The sequence below is a fragment of the Polyergus mexicanus genome, unplaced genomic scaffold (genome assembly GCF_030449975.1).
Source record: "Polyergus mexicanus isolate NDT 795.1 unplaced genomic scaffold, iyPolMexi1.0 SCAF_23, whole genome shotgun sequence".
Taxonomy (NCBI): Eukaryota; Metazoa; Arthropoda; class Insecta; order Hymenoptera; family Formicidae; genus Polyergus; species Polyergus mexicanus.
This window is the reverse complement of record NW_027223343.1, coordinates 2,996,504-3,014,406: the sequence shown is the minus strand read 5'-3', so window position 1 is coordinate 3,014,406 and position 17,903 is coordinate 2,996,504. Positions and strand designations below refer to the sequence as shown.

Below are 17,903 nucleotides of genomic sequence, written 5' to 3'. Positions count from 1 at the left end.
TATATATATATATATATATATATATATATATACTGTTATATGTAAAGCTTATTTTTATCACATAATTAAAGCTCTAATTATTTGATGAAATAACTAAAAGTGATTTTTCCCTAATCATACTTTTATATTATTCAATTGCTATTTTCATAATTCCGATATAAAAATAATTAGAAAAATATTATGAAGGCGTTATTTTGAGAATTTCACAAATCATGGCACCATATTCCACTGTCGTTTTAAATCAGGTTCTGCAATCTATACAAAACAAAGAAATATATATTAAAAATATATAAAGATAAAGTTGGAAAATCGAATTTAAAACCATTGAACGCGTGATACCTTCATTGTCAAATTATCTATACACGCATTACGTATATGTGCGGCAGTCGCAGGAGCATCAAGCCTAAAATAGCCATGAATATTCATATCTTCACGTGCAACCTTAATTGCTTCTTTGATAGCGAAGAATGCAGATGATGCCAAAAACAGCGGTGGTTCTCCAACGGCCTAAATATTTTAATAGTATTTTTAATTGTTATAATTCTCTCTCTCTCCCCCCCCCTCTCTCTCTCAATATATATATATAGATAAAAAATACATTGTAAATAATTTTCTTAAAAACAATTATTTTTTTATACTAATTGATTTGTCTCATTATTCTGTACATAAAAGTATTGCGGTAAGATTATTGAAAATTGAATATTTTACGAAATATTTTATTTTTTATATCAAAATATGTCAGATTAAAATATAAAATAACTCAAAAAGTACTTTATGAAAAAATACTTTATTATAGTGTTTTGGAAAGCTCTCGACTATAAGAATATGCAATGAAAAATAGGGGGTTCCATTTAAGAAATTAAAGGTGTCCTTGACTTGACCTTAACGATGCCATCCAAGGTCAAACCAATGACACCATCTTATGTTCTCCTCAAAACCATACAATTTTTGTTCAAAATGTTTTTCTCTAAAATGCTTAGTTTTTGAAAGAAAAGGGGTGTACGGGTAGTTTAGGACACGCTGTATATATACAGGGTGCAACAGAGCGCCCGTATCAGCAGTTTTTTGAGGAAACAATGCATTTTCGTGAAAAATGTTTCATACAAAAATTGTAGAGCTCTAAGTGGCGCATTATATAATAATATTAGTATGACCTTGAATAGCACCGTCAAAGTCATATAAAAATCACTTTGAATTTTTTAAATAGAATCCCCTATTTTTCATTACATATTTTTGTAGTTTATCTCGAGAGCTTTTCAGAACACTATAATAAAGTATATATATTATATATACTTTTTCTCAGTTTTTTTTTTCAGAATGCATTTTATAAATTAAAAGAGACAAAAATATAATATATAGGATGTCCCGTAATTTTTGACACACCCGAAGTTTGAAGATAGATTGGGTCAAACTGAAAAGAAAAGTCCTGTACCATTTTTTTTTATAACGCTTGATAAAGGAGTTACTATTGAATAAAGTCGGCCAATTAGCGCCTATCTTTAGCCGGACGCACGTCGGCGAACTGCGTGCTTGGTAATATGTGGCAGCGCACATTTTACAGCGCGCGGCTCACCGACATGCACCCGGCTAAATAGCTGTTGGCGCTGATTGGCCAGACTTTACTCAATAATAACTACTTTATTAAGTGTTATAAAAAAATGGTTCAGGACTTTTCGACTAAGTTTGAGCCAATCTATCTTCACATTTCGAGTGTGTTAAAAATTATATATGTATATATATATATACAGGGTGAGTCATTTTAAGATAACCACCCCAATAACTTTTTTATTTCTGATTGTTGAAACAAATGTTTCAATTTATAAAATGCATTCTGAAAAAAAGAAAAAGCTGGAAAGATCATACCTTAGACGAGTATATTGCTCTTGGATTGGAAGTTCCTTTTAACAAGGAAACATTAAATTCCTGTGGTATGTTGGTGAAACCTGGCAACTTGTACGCGCCAGGTCCTTTACTGAATAAAGTTCCCATTGGAGAATAAATCATTTCCTCTAATGTGAATAAACCATATCCTTGAACAAAGCCACCTTCGACTTGTCCTATGTCAATGGCTGGATTTAAACTCTCACCCAAATCCATGACAATATCTGTTCGTAAAACCTATATGGATTAAAAAAATATTATCCATGTTTATTTTAGAGAAAATCTTTGTCACAATATATACAGCATATCAATAATCTTTAATTAATCAATTATTTTCTGTAATATATTTGAACGTTTTATGAAATTATTGTTATAATAAACACTGTTTACTCCTTAGATTTTTTATACATGACAAAAATAATGAAACAGATTAAAAAAAAACTGTTAATAACAAAATATTCGGATATACATTAAAATTAGATAATCTGACATGAATTTTAGAACTTTGCTGATGTAACGAGACTAAATATTTCATCCATGCTATATGAGCCAAATGAGCATGAGATAAACAAGAGTATGTTTATAAAAGATCAATCTCATTTATTTTAATGCAAAACAAACAAAAATCATACCTCATGATCGCCAGTGAGACAATCAATTTCAACTTCCGTACAAGCGACGCCATATGTAAAATAATTAAATGGATTTCCCGAATTAGTATCGAAAGAATATCCGATATTGGGCGTTCGATAAAAACCGGCAGCAGACAGGCTTATCCTGTGGTGATATGCTGTCTTTATCCGATCTTCCCAAGTACTTTCTGGATCGCTATCTATTATCGGTTTTAATCGTTTCATGATTTCCTCGCAAGCATTCTGCAAATTAGTTTTATTAATGTCTATATGTCTAGTTTTATATAATAGGATATTATTTATTGTATTATTACCATAATAGCCATGCCATTGAGATCAGATCCAACACTTGCTGCAGTAGAAGATGTATTGGGAACTTTATCAGTAGCTGTTTCAACAATATGTATCTTGTCTGGATTTATTTTTAATACTCTGCTAGCAACCTAACATAATATAATGGATTTCAATTTTAATCACTGTGAATTAATTGCAATTATTAAACAGATTTAATTAGGATGATCTCTAAATTTATATACATATCTATATACACTCTTATTTTTTGATACATTAATATTTAATTTTCATATAAATTTGAATAATGAAAAATAAAATAAGTGTGTTTTTATTTAATAATAAAATAGTGTGTTTTTATTTGTTTATGACTTTAAAACTTAATTTTCTCAAAGAACACATTTTATTTTCAATTGTTTATTAATTTAAAAACATTCTCATCAATTCTTTATCGAAAAGAAATCGATCTTAAATTAGTCAAAAAAAGTCCAGGTAGATAAAATACGATTTAAAATAATGTGTTACATTGTATCAGAAAAAAATATTACTCGTACTTGAATCATTTTTGTATGTAGGCCTTGTCCCATCTCAATCCCGCTGTGACTTATTAACACTGAGCCATCGATATAAATGTGCACCAGTGCACCCGCTTGATTCAGAGTTAAAATAGTAAACGCTATGCCGAATTTTGTAGGTACAATTGCGAGACCTTTCTTTTTAAATCGATTCTCCCTATAAAATTCATCATCGATTTTAGCAGATGTTAACGATCTAATTTACAAAATTGAAGAAGGTAATCACTATATACTTGCCTGTTATAACGTTGTACCTCAACCATTCTTTCATTATAAAGAGAAGATGCTAAACATTCGCGCCAACAGCGGTCCAAAGTACAATTGACAAGTTGTTGATTATAATGCGTTAAATCACCTTCTTTGTATAAATTTAATTCGGATAACTGTCACAAAAGAACAGACTTTTTTTGATTACTTTCATTTGCTTATAATGTATAAATTAGATTTTCACACATATATATTATTTTATATAATTAATTTTCTAAGATTAAGATCGCAGATCTCTTTTCTGTAGTTTGTTTAATATTAAAAATTACTTTGACGACATCCAGTCCCAAATAATCAGCGATTTGTCGAATGATATTTTCAGCGAGAAACATTCCTTGCGGTCCACCAAAACCACGGAAAGCTGTATTTGACGGTAAATTTGTCTTACATACATATCCATATACTTCTGACACCGGAATTCTGTACGAATTTTCAAAATGGAACATGGCACGTTCTAACACCTAAAAATATTTGAAATGATGATTCTCTTTCACACAAACATTATGATATGTAAAATTTTTTAATAAATACCAATTTTCTCAAATCCACTATGTTGTTACTTACCGCAATTGATAAATCATGAGAATAGCCCGCATTATTATATATATGTACTTTCACCACTTTAATGAAACCGGCATTGTTAAATCCAACTTTATATTTAAATAAAAATGGGTGCCGAGTTCCACTTATCATCATGTCTTCATCTCTGTCTAGCATGCAACGAACTGGTTTCCGCAACCTACGTTTCACACACATTTTTTTTCAATGATATAAAGCAATTATACATTTCTATTACACATAAAGTTGATGCAAATATTGACTTTGAAGAGAACTGATAGGAAATATATTTCAATTTAGACATTATCGAATAAAATAATTTTTATCTAACAATATTTATCCTAACATATATATTCAGGAATAATTACGCATATTATTATACAATATAACAATGTATATGCAAAACTATATATGTTTTTATATAGTTTTAGCACACACCTATGTGCTGCAAATGCGACTGGTATCGTGAGTAATGTTGGGCGAGATTCTTTCCCACCGAATCCGCCGCCTATACGCTTCACGCGTACATTAACTCTGTTAATGTGTATATTTAAAACGTGAGCGATTAATTTTTGTATCTCAGTGGGATGCTGCGTGGTACAAAATACTTCCAATTCATCTTCTTCGCGAGGTACGGCAATAGCAGCATTCGTTTCCAAATAAAAATGCTCTTGGCCGCCTATGCGTACTTCTCCTTCTAAAATATGATCTGCTTCTTCAAAAGCTCTCTCTGCATCGCCTTTAATGATGCACTTGGGAAAGCCGGGGAAGAACGATTTGTGCTCGATAGCATCCTATAGAAGAAAGTTTATTGCGTTTATATATTATTGCATTATGATCAACGAGTATCATTATTTTTTCTATATAGAATACCTCGATGGATATGATAATAGGTTCTATATTTTCATATTCTACTTCAACCATTCTTGCTGCGGCCTGAGCAATATTTTGATCTGTAGCAACAACTGCACCAATTATCTGACCTTGGCTCGTAACCTAAAGAAGTAGAAAAAGGATAAGATTAATTTAAATATAATAAAGGACGAATTTTAAATGTAAAATAAAAACCGATATTTAGTCACTAATATATGTCGTAAAGTAACAGTTTCAAAATAAAAGACATATTTTTTTGTTATTCCCCAATACACATAAAATAAAAAAGATTGATCACTTTGACAAGCAGATATGTTTTGTATTTGTTTTAGTTTGGAAAGACATACTTTTTCTGATACAAATACTTCTTCATCATGAAATACAGGACCCAACCATCTTCTTTCTTCCGCTATATCTTTCGAGGAGAAAAATGATACAACTCCTTCCATGGATAGTGCCTTAGTAGGATCAACCCTCAAAATTTTTGCATGTGCTCTAGTGGAGAAAACTAATGCTAAATATAATTCCTCTGCATATTTGGGCATGTCATCACAATATATCGCTTCTCCCGTTGCTTGCTTGAATGCGCTAGTGTGCACAATAGGGCGTCCTATTAAATCATACGATTCTTGATCTTTGGGTACCTATTGAGAAAATTATAAAATGTTATAATATTCTTATCGTATTTTAAAAATAATTTCTGTAAGTACTTTAATTAAAATATTACCACTTGGTAATATTGTGAGCTTTTTGGCACTTTGTAATGGAAGCATTCTGATGCGCTTTCTAATTCTTTTGGCAAGCATTCTACAGTCAAAATATTGTTTGATAACTTCTTAGAGATGTGCACAAATCCTTTAAAGAATAAACTGTAACATGTATAACATGTTAATCGTATCATGTTTTGCTTTGATTTACTTTGATTTTACTTTTTAATCATTAACATGATCTAATAACATACCTGAGAGTGAGAGATCGACGATATTTAATCATTCCTCCCGGTGCATCATCGGCTAACGGTAGTTCTTCGAGTAGGGAATCGTACACCTCCTCTAAGATTGGTTTATTCCATGTTCTAAAATTATTAATTTATATATACACAAGTATACCAAAAGCTTAGTGCATTGTCATTTGATGATACATACTTTCCAATTATCTTCTGGCATGTCTGTCTTGCTAAAATAGTTGTAGGTGCCATTCCACCAAACGCGATATGTGCTTCTTGAACTATATTTTTATCAGGAACGAAATGTACATTCAAAGCCATATTTACTATAGCAATATCATCATCCCGTCTTTTTGCTTGTTTGTAAGCAATAAAATATTGATTCTGTAAGAATAAAGAATAAAGTATAAGAGAGTAAAAAACAGTCTCTTGTTTTGGCACATATTTTGCAGAATTATTATCTTTTTACATTAATATTCTTACCTCTTTTGTGAAGGGAATATCAATGGAGACTAGTACTTCCTCGGGTAAAACAACGTTACGTCGATATCCAACAAAGAAGGTATGATCCATCGGTATCGTTCTACTTCCATGTTTTAAACTGCATAAATTTAATTTAATGTTTGCCGCCATAAAGATTGGATTTAAATCTGATATTGGACTACCTGTCATTATGTTGCCACCTACGGCCTAATCAATGAAAAAAAAATTATATTTAAGTTGTATAGTTATTATAAGATCATTAAACAAATACTCGCACTTACGGCAACGTTTCTTATCTGTTTTCCGGCAAACCAATGTAACATATTTATTATTTCTGTAAAGATCCTTGTGTTGTGTTCTATCGAGAGAATATTGTATGTTAAATCTATTATCTATCTTATTATGATAACATCATTATGAAACTTATTTACAAAAAAAGCTGAATAATTATTGTAATAATTATAATTTCCCATACAATTATAATAAACATGAGATATTCTATTGTATTACCAGGTTTTGTCTTAACATAATATTTTAATGTTTCTTCAAGCTCAGCCAAAGTCACACTAGCACCCACTTTCAATGCCTCTTGCGTTTCGATAATTTCATGTATCTCCCTTATCTGTGTCGGTTGTATAAGTACTGGATATACTAAATGTTTAAACTTTATTTCGACTCCTATCAATATATAAGTAATATATAACTGATTTTCTTTTATACAATATTGCAATATGAATTTGAAAGAAAGAAATATACAAACCGATTTCTGTGTTGCCAATGACAATCTTGGCATTTGGATACTGTTCTTTGAGGGCAAGCAGTGTCTTGAAATTTGTTGGTCTGTACCAACTAACGTTTTTTCCTCTCACTATCAGATATTGCTCATCTAATTTAGATTCAATCTACATAATAAAAATTTTCATATTTTTATACCATAACTTCTACTATAATATGCATAAGACATATTATTTGTAATAGAATCCTTTTAAAAGTAAACACAATAATTTACTTTTAATTTTGGCGGAAATATTGGTTCTTGAGTAGGATTATATGGGCAGAATTCTTTAGAATTGAAAACCTCGGTTGGCTCTGAAGTAAAAGCCTTTTTGCAGCAAGCGTCGCCCATTGAACAAGCTCTTGTATTATTTAGTTTTTCTTCTTGTACATTAGCCATTAATTGCGATTGTTCCCATTCCTCTGTAAAAGTCTTAAATCCCTCTATAATCGGTCTATATCCTGTACATCTACACAGATTACCTAGAAGTAGAATATATTACTTAATAAATATACAATTAATCTGCCTTATATTATTTATTTCTATGTAAAACAATATAAAACAATATTTATATGAAGAAATTATATGGAAATATTAAAAGGAGGCTTTTAAATCTATTACCTTGAAATGCAATTTCTAGGTTTTTCATAGTTGGTTTTGGTATGCTGCGTAACAAAGCATACATAGACATGACTATACCAGGTGTGCAAAATCCACATTGTGATCCATGTGCTTTGGCGATACGCTCTTGTACTGGATGCAACTTTGTTTTCGTGCTTCCAATTCCTTCGACAGTAGTTACAGCTAGACCATGCACAGCACATATCGGCGTCAAGCATGCATTAACAGCTAAATGACTGTTTTGATTTGCATATAAAGGGTGTATTAAGAAGAAATAAATTTATTAAAATATATATAATGTAATGCTCTAAGTCACTGTGTAAAACGTGACTTATAATATCAAGGATACATAATTCTGCCAGTGACACGATCAAATCTTGAAATCATAACTGTACAGGCTCCACAGCCTCCTTCTGCACAGCCAAGTTTTGTGCCAGTTAATCCAACTGAATCATTGTAATTAAGGATAAATTAATCAATATTATTAATAATATTAACTTGATGCAAGAACAGATTTATATATGTATATATGAAAGGATACGTTTGTTGCGAAGATACCATAAGAGTGTCCATTGTGGCTCTATGTTTTTGTCTGATACCTAGAGAAAGATATATAATATTATAAGATATTTAATATTTCAACATAGATTACAATAAAATTAAATTTGTTGTTACATACTTGTTTTCCATTCACATAAAACACAAGAGTATCTGATATTAGTGCTTCTTCTGGCTCGTTGTCACTTGATGAATCATTCTTATAAAATCCATTAGTAATTACATTCCCATTGCATATAGATGTTTCTTTAATCAAATTCTTTTCCATTTCCAGGTTAATATTTTCCCTATATTTTTTTTTAACTTTCTTTAAGTATAACTCACTATGATATACTTTTATATAACTATTTTCAATACTGCATAAGATGTTACTCTGTGACAAGTATCAGTAGGCGTGAGCAATCCAACAATTTTGTCTCGTCTCGACATAGAATGCAATCCTCGTATTATGCAACACTATCGAGACTGTAATAAAAATCGTTGTTTTTCTCAGTTTGCAAGAGAGATAAATACAATGTATTATATAATCACATATATATTATTCGTTGAAAATTAAATATGACAATTAAATAATATACTATATAATTATATAAATCTGCTGATGCATGGCCCCATTTTTCCATAATAATTCTTCTTTCAATCTCGATTATCATGTTTATAAACTTTTTTATTATATATAGTTACCTCACACAAACGCGAGAATAGTTTCATGGGTTTTGCGATTGCCAATTCTGTCTCGCTATACTTATACCAATTTCCATCACGTTGAAGCGGATTATAGCTCATTAAATTGATGACTCCCGTCTGTTATCTCAACGTATATATAATGTGTATTCAATTCGTTTCGGTGCGATGCAACAAAATATAGTAATAAAATATATTCTTTCTCTCAAAAATAAGTACAAACCAATCTCGCGGATTCGCTTTCTTTTATCACATTAATTATTTAATAAAAACTTTAATAGTATTTCTTAATTTTCAATTACTATTGAAATTGCATTAAATATAAATAAAATATATAAATGTTAGATTTTAATGTGTAATTTTTATATTACACTTAATATAACGTAACATTAAATTTTTAATATATTGTATAACAATTTTTTAATGAGTTCCTTTATATAAATATTTCTTATCTCTTATTTAATCTTAAGATTCTAATCTAAGAATCGTTTGCTTAATCACTTTTTTAATGCTTCTCTCGTTTCTCTGTTATATACAGGATGTTCCATTTTAAAGGACCCACTCAAATATCTCAGAAACACTGCGTTAAATCGAAAAATGTTTCAAATAAAAGTTGTGTGGCTTCAAGGGGGCCATAAGATGGTGACAATGATTTGACCTTGAAAAATCATTTGAAGGTCATGTGAAGGTCAATTTTAAAATCTTAAATGGAAACCCCCATATTTTATTTAGTATTCTTATAGCTGACATCGAGAGCTTTCCAAAACACTATAATAAAGTATTTTTTTATCTAATACTTTTTAGTTATTTTATATTTTAATCTGACATATTTTGATATAAAAAATAAAATATTTCGTAAAATATTCAGTTTTCGATAATTTTACCGTAATACTTCTATGTACAGAATAATGAGACAAATTAATTAGTGCCAAAAAAAAACAAATAATTGTTTAAAAAAATACATTGTAAATAATTTTCTTAAAAACAATTTTTTTTTATACTAATCGATTTGTCTTATTATTCTGTACATAGAAGTATTACGGTAAGATTATCAAAAACTAAATATTTTACGAGATATTTAATTTTTTATATCAAAATATGTCAGATTAAAATATAAAATAACTCAAAAAGTACTTAATAAAAAAATACTTTATTATAGTGTTTTGGAAAGCTCTTGATGTCAGCTACAAGAATACTAAATAAAAAATGGGGGTTTCCATTTAAGATTTTAAAGTTGACCTTCACATGACCTTCAAATGATTTTCCAAGGTCAAATCATTGTCACCATCTTATGGCCCCCTTGAAGCCACACAACTTTTGTTTGAAACATTTTTCGATTTAACGCAGTGTTTCTGAGATATTTGAGTGGGTCCTTTAAAATGGGATACCCTGTATATGTATTTTTCCTATTTTATATATAAATGAAATGATGCACGTACATAAATTTTTTATGTGTATATAATGTTAGCCAGAAGTTGTAGCATAATATGTATGATACATTCCGTGAATATGTATAATAATATATTAATATACATATCACTTCATTATAAATAAGAAAATGTAATAACAATTATCTCACATTTTATATATATAAAGAGATGATATATGTATATATCAGATAATTAATAAATTATAATTAAAGATTTGCGTTTGTGCTATTTTATATTTATATTAAAATAGCTCTACTTAATCACACTAAAATGCAAAAATAAATCATAATATATACATATGTATCTATATATAATACATTTTGTTCTAACTAAAGATTATTGTTTATGATTTTTGGTACATTGCTCCATATGTATTTATCTCATTCAAAATATGTACATACACACGTATTGCGATAATATGAAAAAATAAAATAATAAAAAAGCTTCAGAAATAATAAACAACTACGAAAGTTTAGGCCCGGTTACACCAATGTTATTTTGATTTTAAGCGAAATTTAAAGCTTTTGGCTTTTGGCAATAACTATAATGTTATTTGCTTTCGGCTTTAGACTATAAGTTAATTAACGATTAAATTATAGCCTAAAACTTAAAGTCAAAAACTAAATAAAATTAATTATTGCCAAAAACCAAAGTTTTAAGATTCTTCGGTGTTGAAAAAAATAAATTAAATTAAATGGCTGATAATGAGTAAAAAAAATCGGAAACAGCAGTCAACACGCGATAAGTTATAATAGATTATTTTTAAAGATAATTTTTATCTTTAAAACAGATTTTTTCTTTTTTTTATAATAAATTATTTTTAAAAATAATTTTTATCTTTAAAATAAATTTTTTTTTATAATAGATTATTGTTTTTAAAGATTTAAATTATCTTTAAATTATACTTTATTTTATCCGTTAATTGCTCCTTCTGCCCTTTCTAATTGTTGTGAAAATATAAGATGTAAAGCGATGACCATCACAATAAAATATGTACCGTATCTTATCGCACATTTATCTTCGATCCGTTTGCTGTTTGTTATCCGTGATGACAATTTATCACAACTATATCATATATCATATATATCACAACTATATCATATATATATTTTTTATAGACTACTAACGCTTTGCTATATTTTATATAAGAACATGAAAGGCAGTCATTTACAATTGGGCAGAATATCGATATGAATTTGATATTCGATCGATTCATATCATTCAAACGTCATTCATTCATTTTTTAAACGTATATACATTTAAAACATTTTAAAAAGTAAAAATAAACTGAAGATATCAAGTCTATATATAGTGCACATATAAGAATAAAAATACTAATGACTTGTAGCATACTTGGCTGTTCAAATAGATATTCTAAAGGAAGAAATATCAATTTTTTTCAGTAAGTACATATAACCTGTTTCTCTCTTATTTTTTTTAGAAACTAATTATTTCTAAGGGTTATTAAATATGCATCAAATATTTATAAATCAACACTTTCATATGAAATATTGCAGCTTTCCCTTCAAAGATAAAAATTGATTGACAGTCTGTTTGGATGTGATGAAGACAAAATTGAACTTCCAGTAAAAATACATAGCACGAATGTCATTTAAAAGTAATGTATATCGTATTTTCTTAAGCAAAATATATATATATATATATATATATATATATGATATATATATTAATTTCATATAAAAAAATATTTTAGTGAATTAAAAATAAAAATATGCTTATACAAATATTAAAAATATTCTTATTTATTTTTTCGATTAATTTTAAATAAATTTTACTATTTATAAAAATTTTTCAATATATAACCAAGTAAATATCTCTTAAATTTTTCATTAATAAAAAACTGAACTAAAAATTATATCTTTACTATTGAACGTTTGTATATTTTTAAAATGCAGTCGGTGGATTACATAGAATGTAAAACATAGTTATTAGGAGAGACAGAGAACACAATATATATAATTTTTATATAACAAGTTACAAATATATATACATCTATATCATAAAATCGCAAGCAATACAAATTTCTAAGAACTACTAAATAATAAAATCATTAGAAAAATCTGAGTTAAAAAGTTATTATTACTTTCATAGAACGAAAGTGAAATATACATGAAAAGTTCATAGAGGTCATGATTGCATCCAATGGCACTTGTTGCAACACTTGAATGTTACAAGCAAATAAGAAAGGAAGACGCAATGTATACTATTTAAAGGATCATCCGCTATTGAATAATACATAACGCAAATCTCGGAATATATGCCAGCACAACTCAGTTTTGAATATTTTATGTAAAAGATCATACGCACCATTACATTCTCTCCGTTTCCGTGAAATACGTCAATGCTTAATAGAATAATCACATCCGTTCGGTGTCGCTGCACGCTCTAAACTAGTCAAGCATATCAGTATAATAAGAGTGCCACGAAGGTTATCAAAAGATACTCTATATCTATTGACTGACGTCTTACTGATGAATATGTAATCTCATGAGAAAATAATCTCTTTTCGAAGCGTGCTTTTTCCATTTTGCTTATTGGAAAGGTATCGAAAGCAACTTTCTTTAGGTTTTCATTGATGAGCATTAAAATGTTTGTAGTAATAGTTTCTCATTGAAATAAATCGTTCTCAAGATCAAAGAAAAATATTGATGGAAAGTCGACTGTAAGTTATGCAATCGTTTTATTGTAAAGGTATCGCGACGCTGGAACGCATAACATTCCAAAACAACAACCATATCGGTAACATAATAGCGGTAGTAACATTGTAGAACCAGTTGCCGTATATCATGGAGTCTATTATACTGAACACGAGCGCTTGCTTGTTAGCGCGATAGCCTCTAAGAAGTAGAGATCCAACAGAATCGGTAGAAAAATTAAGATACGTATAGCCCATCACAACGATCGCCGACGCGATGAATGGATGTAGTATGATCCATATGATGTATTGACAGCTATGTAATCTACTAAATATAAAGCAAAAAATAGTGCTATTTAATCGCCGAGATCAAAGTATTTACAGTAGAACCAAATATGAAAAGAATCATTTTATTTTTTTCTGATAAAAAGAATCGGTCTGAATCGCTTACCTGGATACAGAATTGTTATGCGGTGTTATTAATAATATAACCGGTACATACACGATGGCTGTCAATAATGCTAATGAGAAATTATGCATAGCTATGCACATTAACGCAGTTGCTAGTTCGATCGATGCGATAACGCAAACAAGCGATATATTCTCGTATTTGATCGACCTAGAAATTATATTATAGCATTAGTATTATGAAAATTATCGTATAGTAATACATGATTAAATATAATTATTTATTGTTTTTACCTTCTCAGATAAAAGCGCTGCAATAATGTGAGAATGGTGATAAGAGCAAAACTGGTATATAAAGAATCTTCTGTACGTAGATGAAACATTTGTGATCCGATTAAAGCGAAAAATCGGGGAGAAGCCATTATTAATACTCCAAATATGTGTGCCCACAACACTTCGGAAGCAACGCCTCCGATATCAAATTCTTCAATCTATGCAACAAAATGAAAACATTTAAGATAAAAATTTACTCATCTTTGTATCTTTAGCAACTTCTCTACATTGCTTTTCCACTACTTTATATTTGCTACTTAACTTAATGTGAAAGAATATCATTATGTCATAATCAAAACAACATTTTTATTTTGTATTATCATTGGAATAGAATCAATACTAAAGAAAAGTGCTAAGAATATAGAATTTGTTTAATATATTAAAAATAAGAAGTTTAATCTTATTTAAAAATTTTTAAATTACCTTGTTCAACGAATTTCGCTCATTTTTCGTCTCATTTGAGCTGCTTGATGTTTGCAGTCTTTGCCAAATAGAGAATGCCTTTATAAATACACCAGCGATTATTAGCACCAAAGGCCGCATATATAACCCTGCAAAAAAGTTTTATTTATTCATTTGCAATTTAATCATAAAAATATTAATGATATATTCAAGGTTTTTAATTTATTTTTTTTTTCTTACCAATAGAAATATATCGATCGGTAGAAGGCAATAGATAAAAGAAGTATGATTGATGAAAACGTTCTAATAAATTATTGAGTGATCGCACTATACTTTCCACTACGCGTCCTACTTGATAGAAATTTGCTTCCGTCTCTCTACCAGATTTTTGAAAACCTTCTAATGTAATAGCTTCTATGCCAAATCTATAACCAAATTATTATTAAATACAAAAATTATTGTTAAAAACTAATATCAGTTAAAATATAAAGCATTAAATCTAAAAACAGCATGTTTAAAAATTTCGAAATAGTAACCCATTCTCTTCTGTTTTTAGAATCGTTTATGAATTATTTTCTAATACTTTACATTGGCGTTTTTTTCTTTTTTGCTTGTTTGTTTGTATGATAAGAGATCTCTAAATGCAATTATTATAAACTCATCTTAATATTTTATTAATCATACCTATGGAAGAGTCCATGATTGCCAGTCGGAATCCCAGTGGCTTGTGTTACTATCATACTCATTAATGTATTAAAATAATATCCCCAACTTTTAAATTTATCTCTATATTTAACATCAAATCGACGTTGGAAAGACTGTCGAATTCCTTCCTTAGCTATCATATTTTGTGCTAAATTAAATAGATCTAGATTGGGTAGTTGCCCATTCAATCCTTCTATCTAATAATAATAATAATAATTAAAAAAAAAAAAAAAAAAAATATATATATATATATATAGACATATACTATATATAATGAGTATTATATAAGATCAGGTCAATGTTTTGAATATTTTTGTACCTTGACATCAATCGATGTAACTTTCATTGTGTGAAATTCCAAATTGATAGCAGCCTGAATAGATCCAGCTCTTCCTGATAAGTCTCCTGCTATCAAGATACCTTCTTGCCCACTAGTAACTCCATGATATGCATCTAGCCATGCCTGCATACCCAACTGCTCATGTTCTGTTACAAGAAATATTATATCTTTCGCCCAATACTTTTGTTCTGTAAACAGATGATAACATGTATAATGATAAAAAAATACATTCTAATATTTCATCTATTAATAGTCTAATAGGGATATAATACTATAGAGAAAGATTTACTTCTGCAAAATTTTGCAAACGCAAGTAACAGCGCTACCGAAGGTGCAGTGTCTAAATAAATACTATTAATAGGCCTATATGGTACACTGACTACAATAGCTTCGGTACTGGATGCCCGTGGAGCTCTAACAATGCCATAGATATTTTGTCCTATAAACTGTAAAATTTTATGTATTTTATATTTCATTTTGTCATATATTTATCTTACGTAGTCATGATTATGCTCCATCTCGTACCTTTTGTTCTTGGAATGGATAAATCAAGGAGAAATTATGTACAAATACATCCAAATGAAGCTGGCTAAATTTTGCTGAAAGCCATGCGTAAGGCATACTATCCGGATATCTCTTCATTTCGTGAATTAATTCATGATAGTATTGCTTTGATGTTTGTTCCAGATTACTCTCTTTCGTAACTAATCCAGGCAGCAAGGCATTCTCAGAGAAGTAAGTATCTAAAAGTAAATATCAAATGAATAATACTGGTATACAAAGCACAGTTATACAAATTGATTCCAAAGGTTACTGACAAACTTCAGGAGTGTATAGAGGGATCGGAATATAGCAACTTTCGAATAAAAACTTATGTTCTCCAAAGTAATTCTGAGTCGGTACAAGTCTTTGAATGTAAGACATTTCATCGTGAACAACATATCAATGAGAGAAATAATCCCAATTTGTACAAAATTTAATAACTAAGCAGAAGCTACATGAACATAATAATGTACAGTAATGCTGTACATTATTATATTCATGTAACTTTTGCTGTAGAGCATTACAAAAGATGTTCGAAGTGGCAACCACCACATTCAATGCAGACATTGCATTGTCAAACTCTGGCACCCTCTCTCAAATACCTAGGCATTTTCCGTATCACGTCAGATGCTGCAAGTATTCTAGCTACAAATGTTTCTAGATCATCTATTGGTGTCTTGTAAATGAGACTACTGATATGCTCTCAAAAGAAATAATCAAAAGGTGTCAAGTCAGGCGTGTATCAACTTAGGATTATTTTAGAGAACATGGATTTCTATTCGAAAGTTGTTATATTCCAACCCTTCTACATGCTCCTGAAGTTTGTCAGTAATCTTTGAAATCACCCTGTATATGTGATTCTTATTGTAAATTCATTTTTATCTCTTACAAGAACTTACTATCGTTGAATACCGGTGACGCCAAGAGCATCAGCCATATAATTCCTCCCACGTATAGTACGAAGCACAACCGTTTCTCCCATCTCAACAATAATTTTATGAGCTTGCCGGTTCCAGCTCTAGGATCCGTAAGCAAACCCATCCTGTTTGCTTCCAGCTTTGTCCCGTAGTCGAATGAAATCCAAATTAATCGCGAGATATAATCGCTTCGATCGTCACAGCAACATTAGGCAACACATAACCTAGCAAAAATAGTATATTTTAATGCTAAATATTTTTCTCGAGTTGTGAATATTCCCATATGACATATAGCGGAGTAAAAAAAAATACAGTATAAGATAAAAAAATAAAAATACTATATGTTTTTCACTGCCAACACTGGCAATAATAAGTAATAATAAAAATCATTCATGTTGGGATTTGGGATCTGACATGTAATACTGTGACCTCTAGTGGCAGGAGATCGAACTACAGCAAAGCAGACCGCGGTATTTCGCAGTTTGCATGTCATAATAAAATTGTCAGTTGTATAATATGAAAAAAGTTAATAATGACAGAAGTTGGCAGAGATTTTCACCTAGTAAGGAAAATAAATAAAAAAAATACGACGCTACATAACCCTAACCGGCCAAACTGTCTGCCTTGCAGCCGCCATATTAAGCCATGCTTCTATGGGCGCGTTCCACTTAACGATCGCAATGTACAACTCGCGAGCCTCATTTATCTTTGTTTCACTTTCGGTGAACAAGAAGGATGAAATGATACCGTGAGCGTTGCGGTCGTTGGAATGCGCCCTATGTCAAATATGTATCATCATTCATTCATGTATGACGTCACAAATGAATGAACGTATATGAACGATATATATCGAAAATCGAAGCACACATACACACTACACACAGCTTATATACAATTTTATGAGTAGATATTAGTTTATCGCTTATTTATTGCGAGCTACGTATGGATCTGATTACTGTTATAGTTTTAATTTACTGGATGATTATATAAATGATAAAATGATAAAAAGAGATAAAAAATGACAG

At 29.7% G+C, this 17,903-nt stretch overlaps 2 protein-coding genes across 6 annotated transcripts; both read right to left on the bottom strand.

Moving 5' to 3' along the window:
- Positions 1 to 27: 27 nt before the first annotated feature.
- On the bottom strand, positions 28 to 8,827 carry Ry (xanthine dehydrogenase rosy). Its single transcript, XM_070313278.1, has 24 exons — positions 8,582 to 8,827; positions 8,444 to 8,501; positions 8,252 to 8,348; positions 7,903 to 8,138; positions 7,516 to 7,763; positions 7,267 to 7,408; positions 7,017 to 7,184; positions 6,788 to 6,864; positions 6,507 to 6,713; positions 6,223 to 6,407; positions 6,039 to 6,152; positions 5,805 to 5,946; positions 5,425 to 5,721; positions 5,078 to 5,200; positions 4,643 to 4,998; positions 4,211 to 4,385; positions 3,916 to 4,107; positions 3,613 to 3,762; positions 3,359 to 3,532; positions 2,828 to 2,956; positions 2,514 to 2,756; positions 1,864 to 2,118; positions 340 to 507; positions 28 to 255 (listed from the first exon to the last, which is right to left on the bottom strand). The coding sequence occupies exons 1-24, from the start codon at positions 8,726 to 8,728 to the stop codon at positions 211 to 213; spliced, it is 4,128 nt and encodes a 1,375-aa protein (XP_070169379.1). The 5' UTR covers positions 8,729 to 8,827; the 3' UTR covers positions 28 to 210.
- On the bottom strand, positions 8,741 to 17,322 carry Gaa1 (glycosylphosphatidylinositol anchor attachment 1). Of its 5 annotated transcripts, none has more exons than XR_011448384.1 (12): positions 17,217 to 17,322; positions 16,861 to 17,102; positions 15,944 to 16,161; positions 15,708 to 15,864; positions 15,398 to 15,606; positions 15,058 to 15,275; positions 14,614 to 14,798; positions 14,395 to 14,522; positions 13,933 to 14,129; positions 13,682 to 13,849; positions 12,903 to 13,558; positions 8,741 to 8,925 (listed from the first exon to the last, which is right to left on the bottom strand). XR_011448384.1 is itself a non-coding variant. In XM_070313274.1 (11 exons), exons 2-11 carry the CDS (start codon positions 17,000 to 17,002, stop codon positions 13,276 to 13,278), a joined length of 1,905 nt encoding a protein of 634 aa, XP_070169375.1. In that variant the 5' UTR covers positions 17,003 to 17,102; positions 17,217 to 17,322; the 3' UTR covers positions 12,474 to 13,275. The 5 variants fall into 5 exon arrangements, 1 of the variants encoding a protein (XP_070169375.1); XR_011448386.1 differs by having other exon boundaries at positions 12,903 to 13,555; XR_011448385.1 differs by lacking the exon at positions 17,217 to 17,322 and having other exon boundaries at positions 16,861 to 17,192.
- Positions 17,323 to 17,903: the final 581 nt, after the last annotated feature.

Coding starts and splice junctions, on each gene's coding strand:
- Ry (XM_070313278.1), bottom strand. CDS start 8,728: ATGGAAAAGAATTTGATTAAAGAAACATCTATATGCAATGGGAATGTA. Junction 7,764..7,902: donor CCTAGAAATTGCATTTCAAG/GTAATAGATTTA, acceptor TTCTACTTCTAG/GTAATCTGTGTAGATGTACA. Junction 4,108..4,210: donor CTCATGATTTATCAATTGCG/GTAAGTAACAAC, acceptor AAATATTTTTAG/GTGTTAGAACGTGCCATGTT.
- Gaa1 (XM_070313274.1), bottom strand. CDS start 17,002: ATGGGTTTGCTTACGGATCCTAGAGCTGGAACCGGCAAGCTCATAAAA. Junction 15,607..15,707: donor GTTTGCAAAATTTTGCAGAA/GTAAATCTTTCT, acceptor ATCTGTTTACAG/AACAAAAGTATTGGGCGAAA. Junction 14,523..14,613: donor CGATCGATATATTTCTATTG/GTAAGAAAAAAA, acceptor ACTTTTTTGCAG/GGTTATATATGCGGCCTTTG.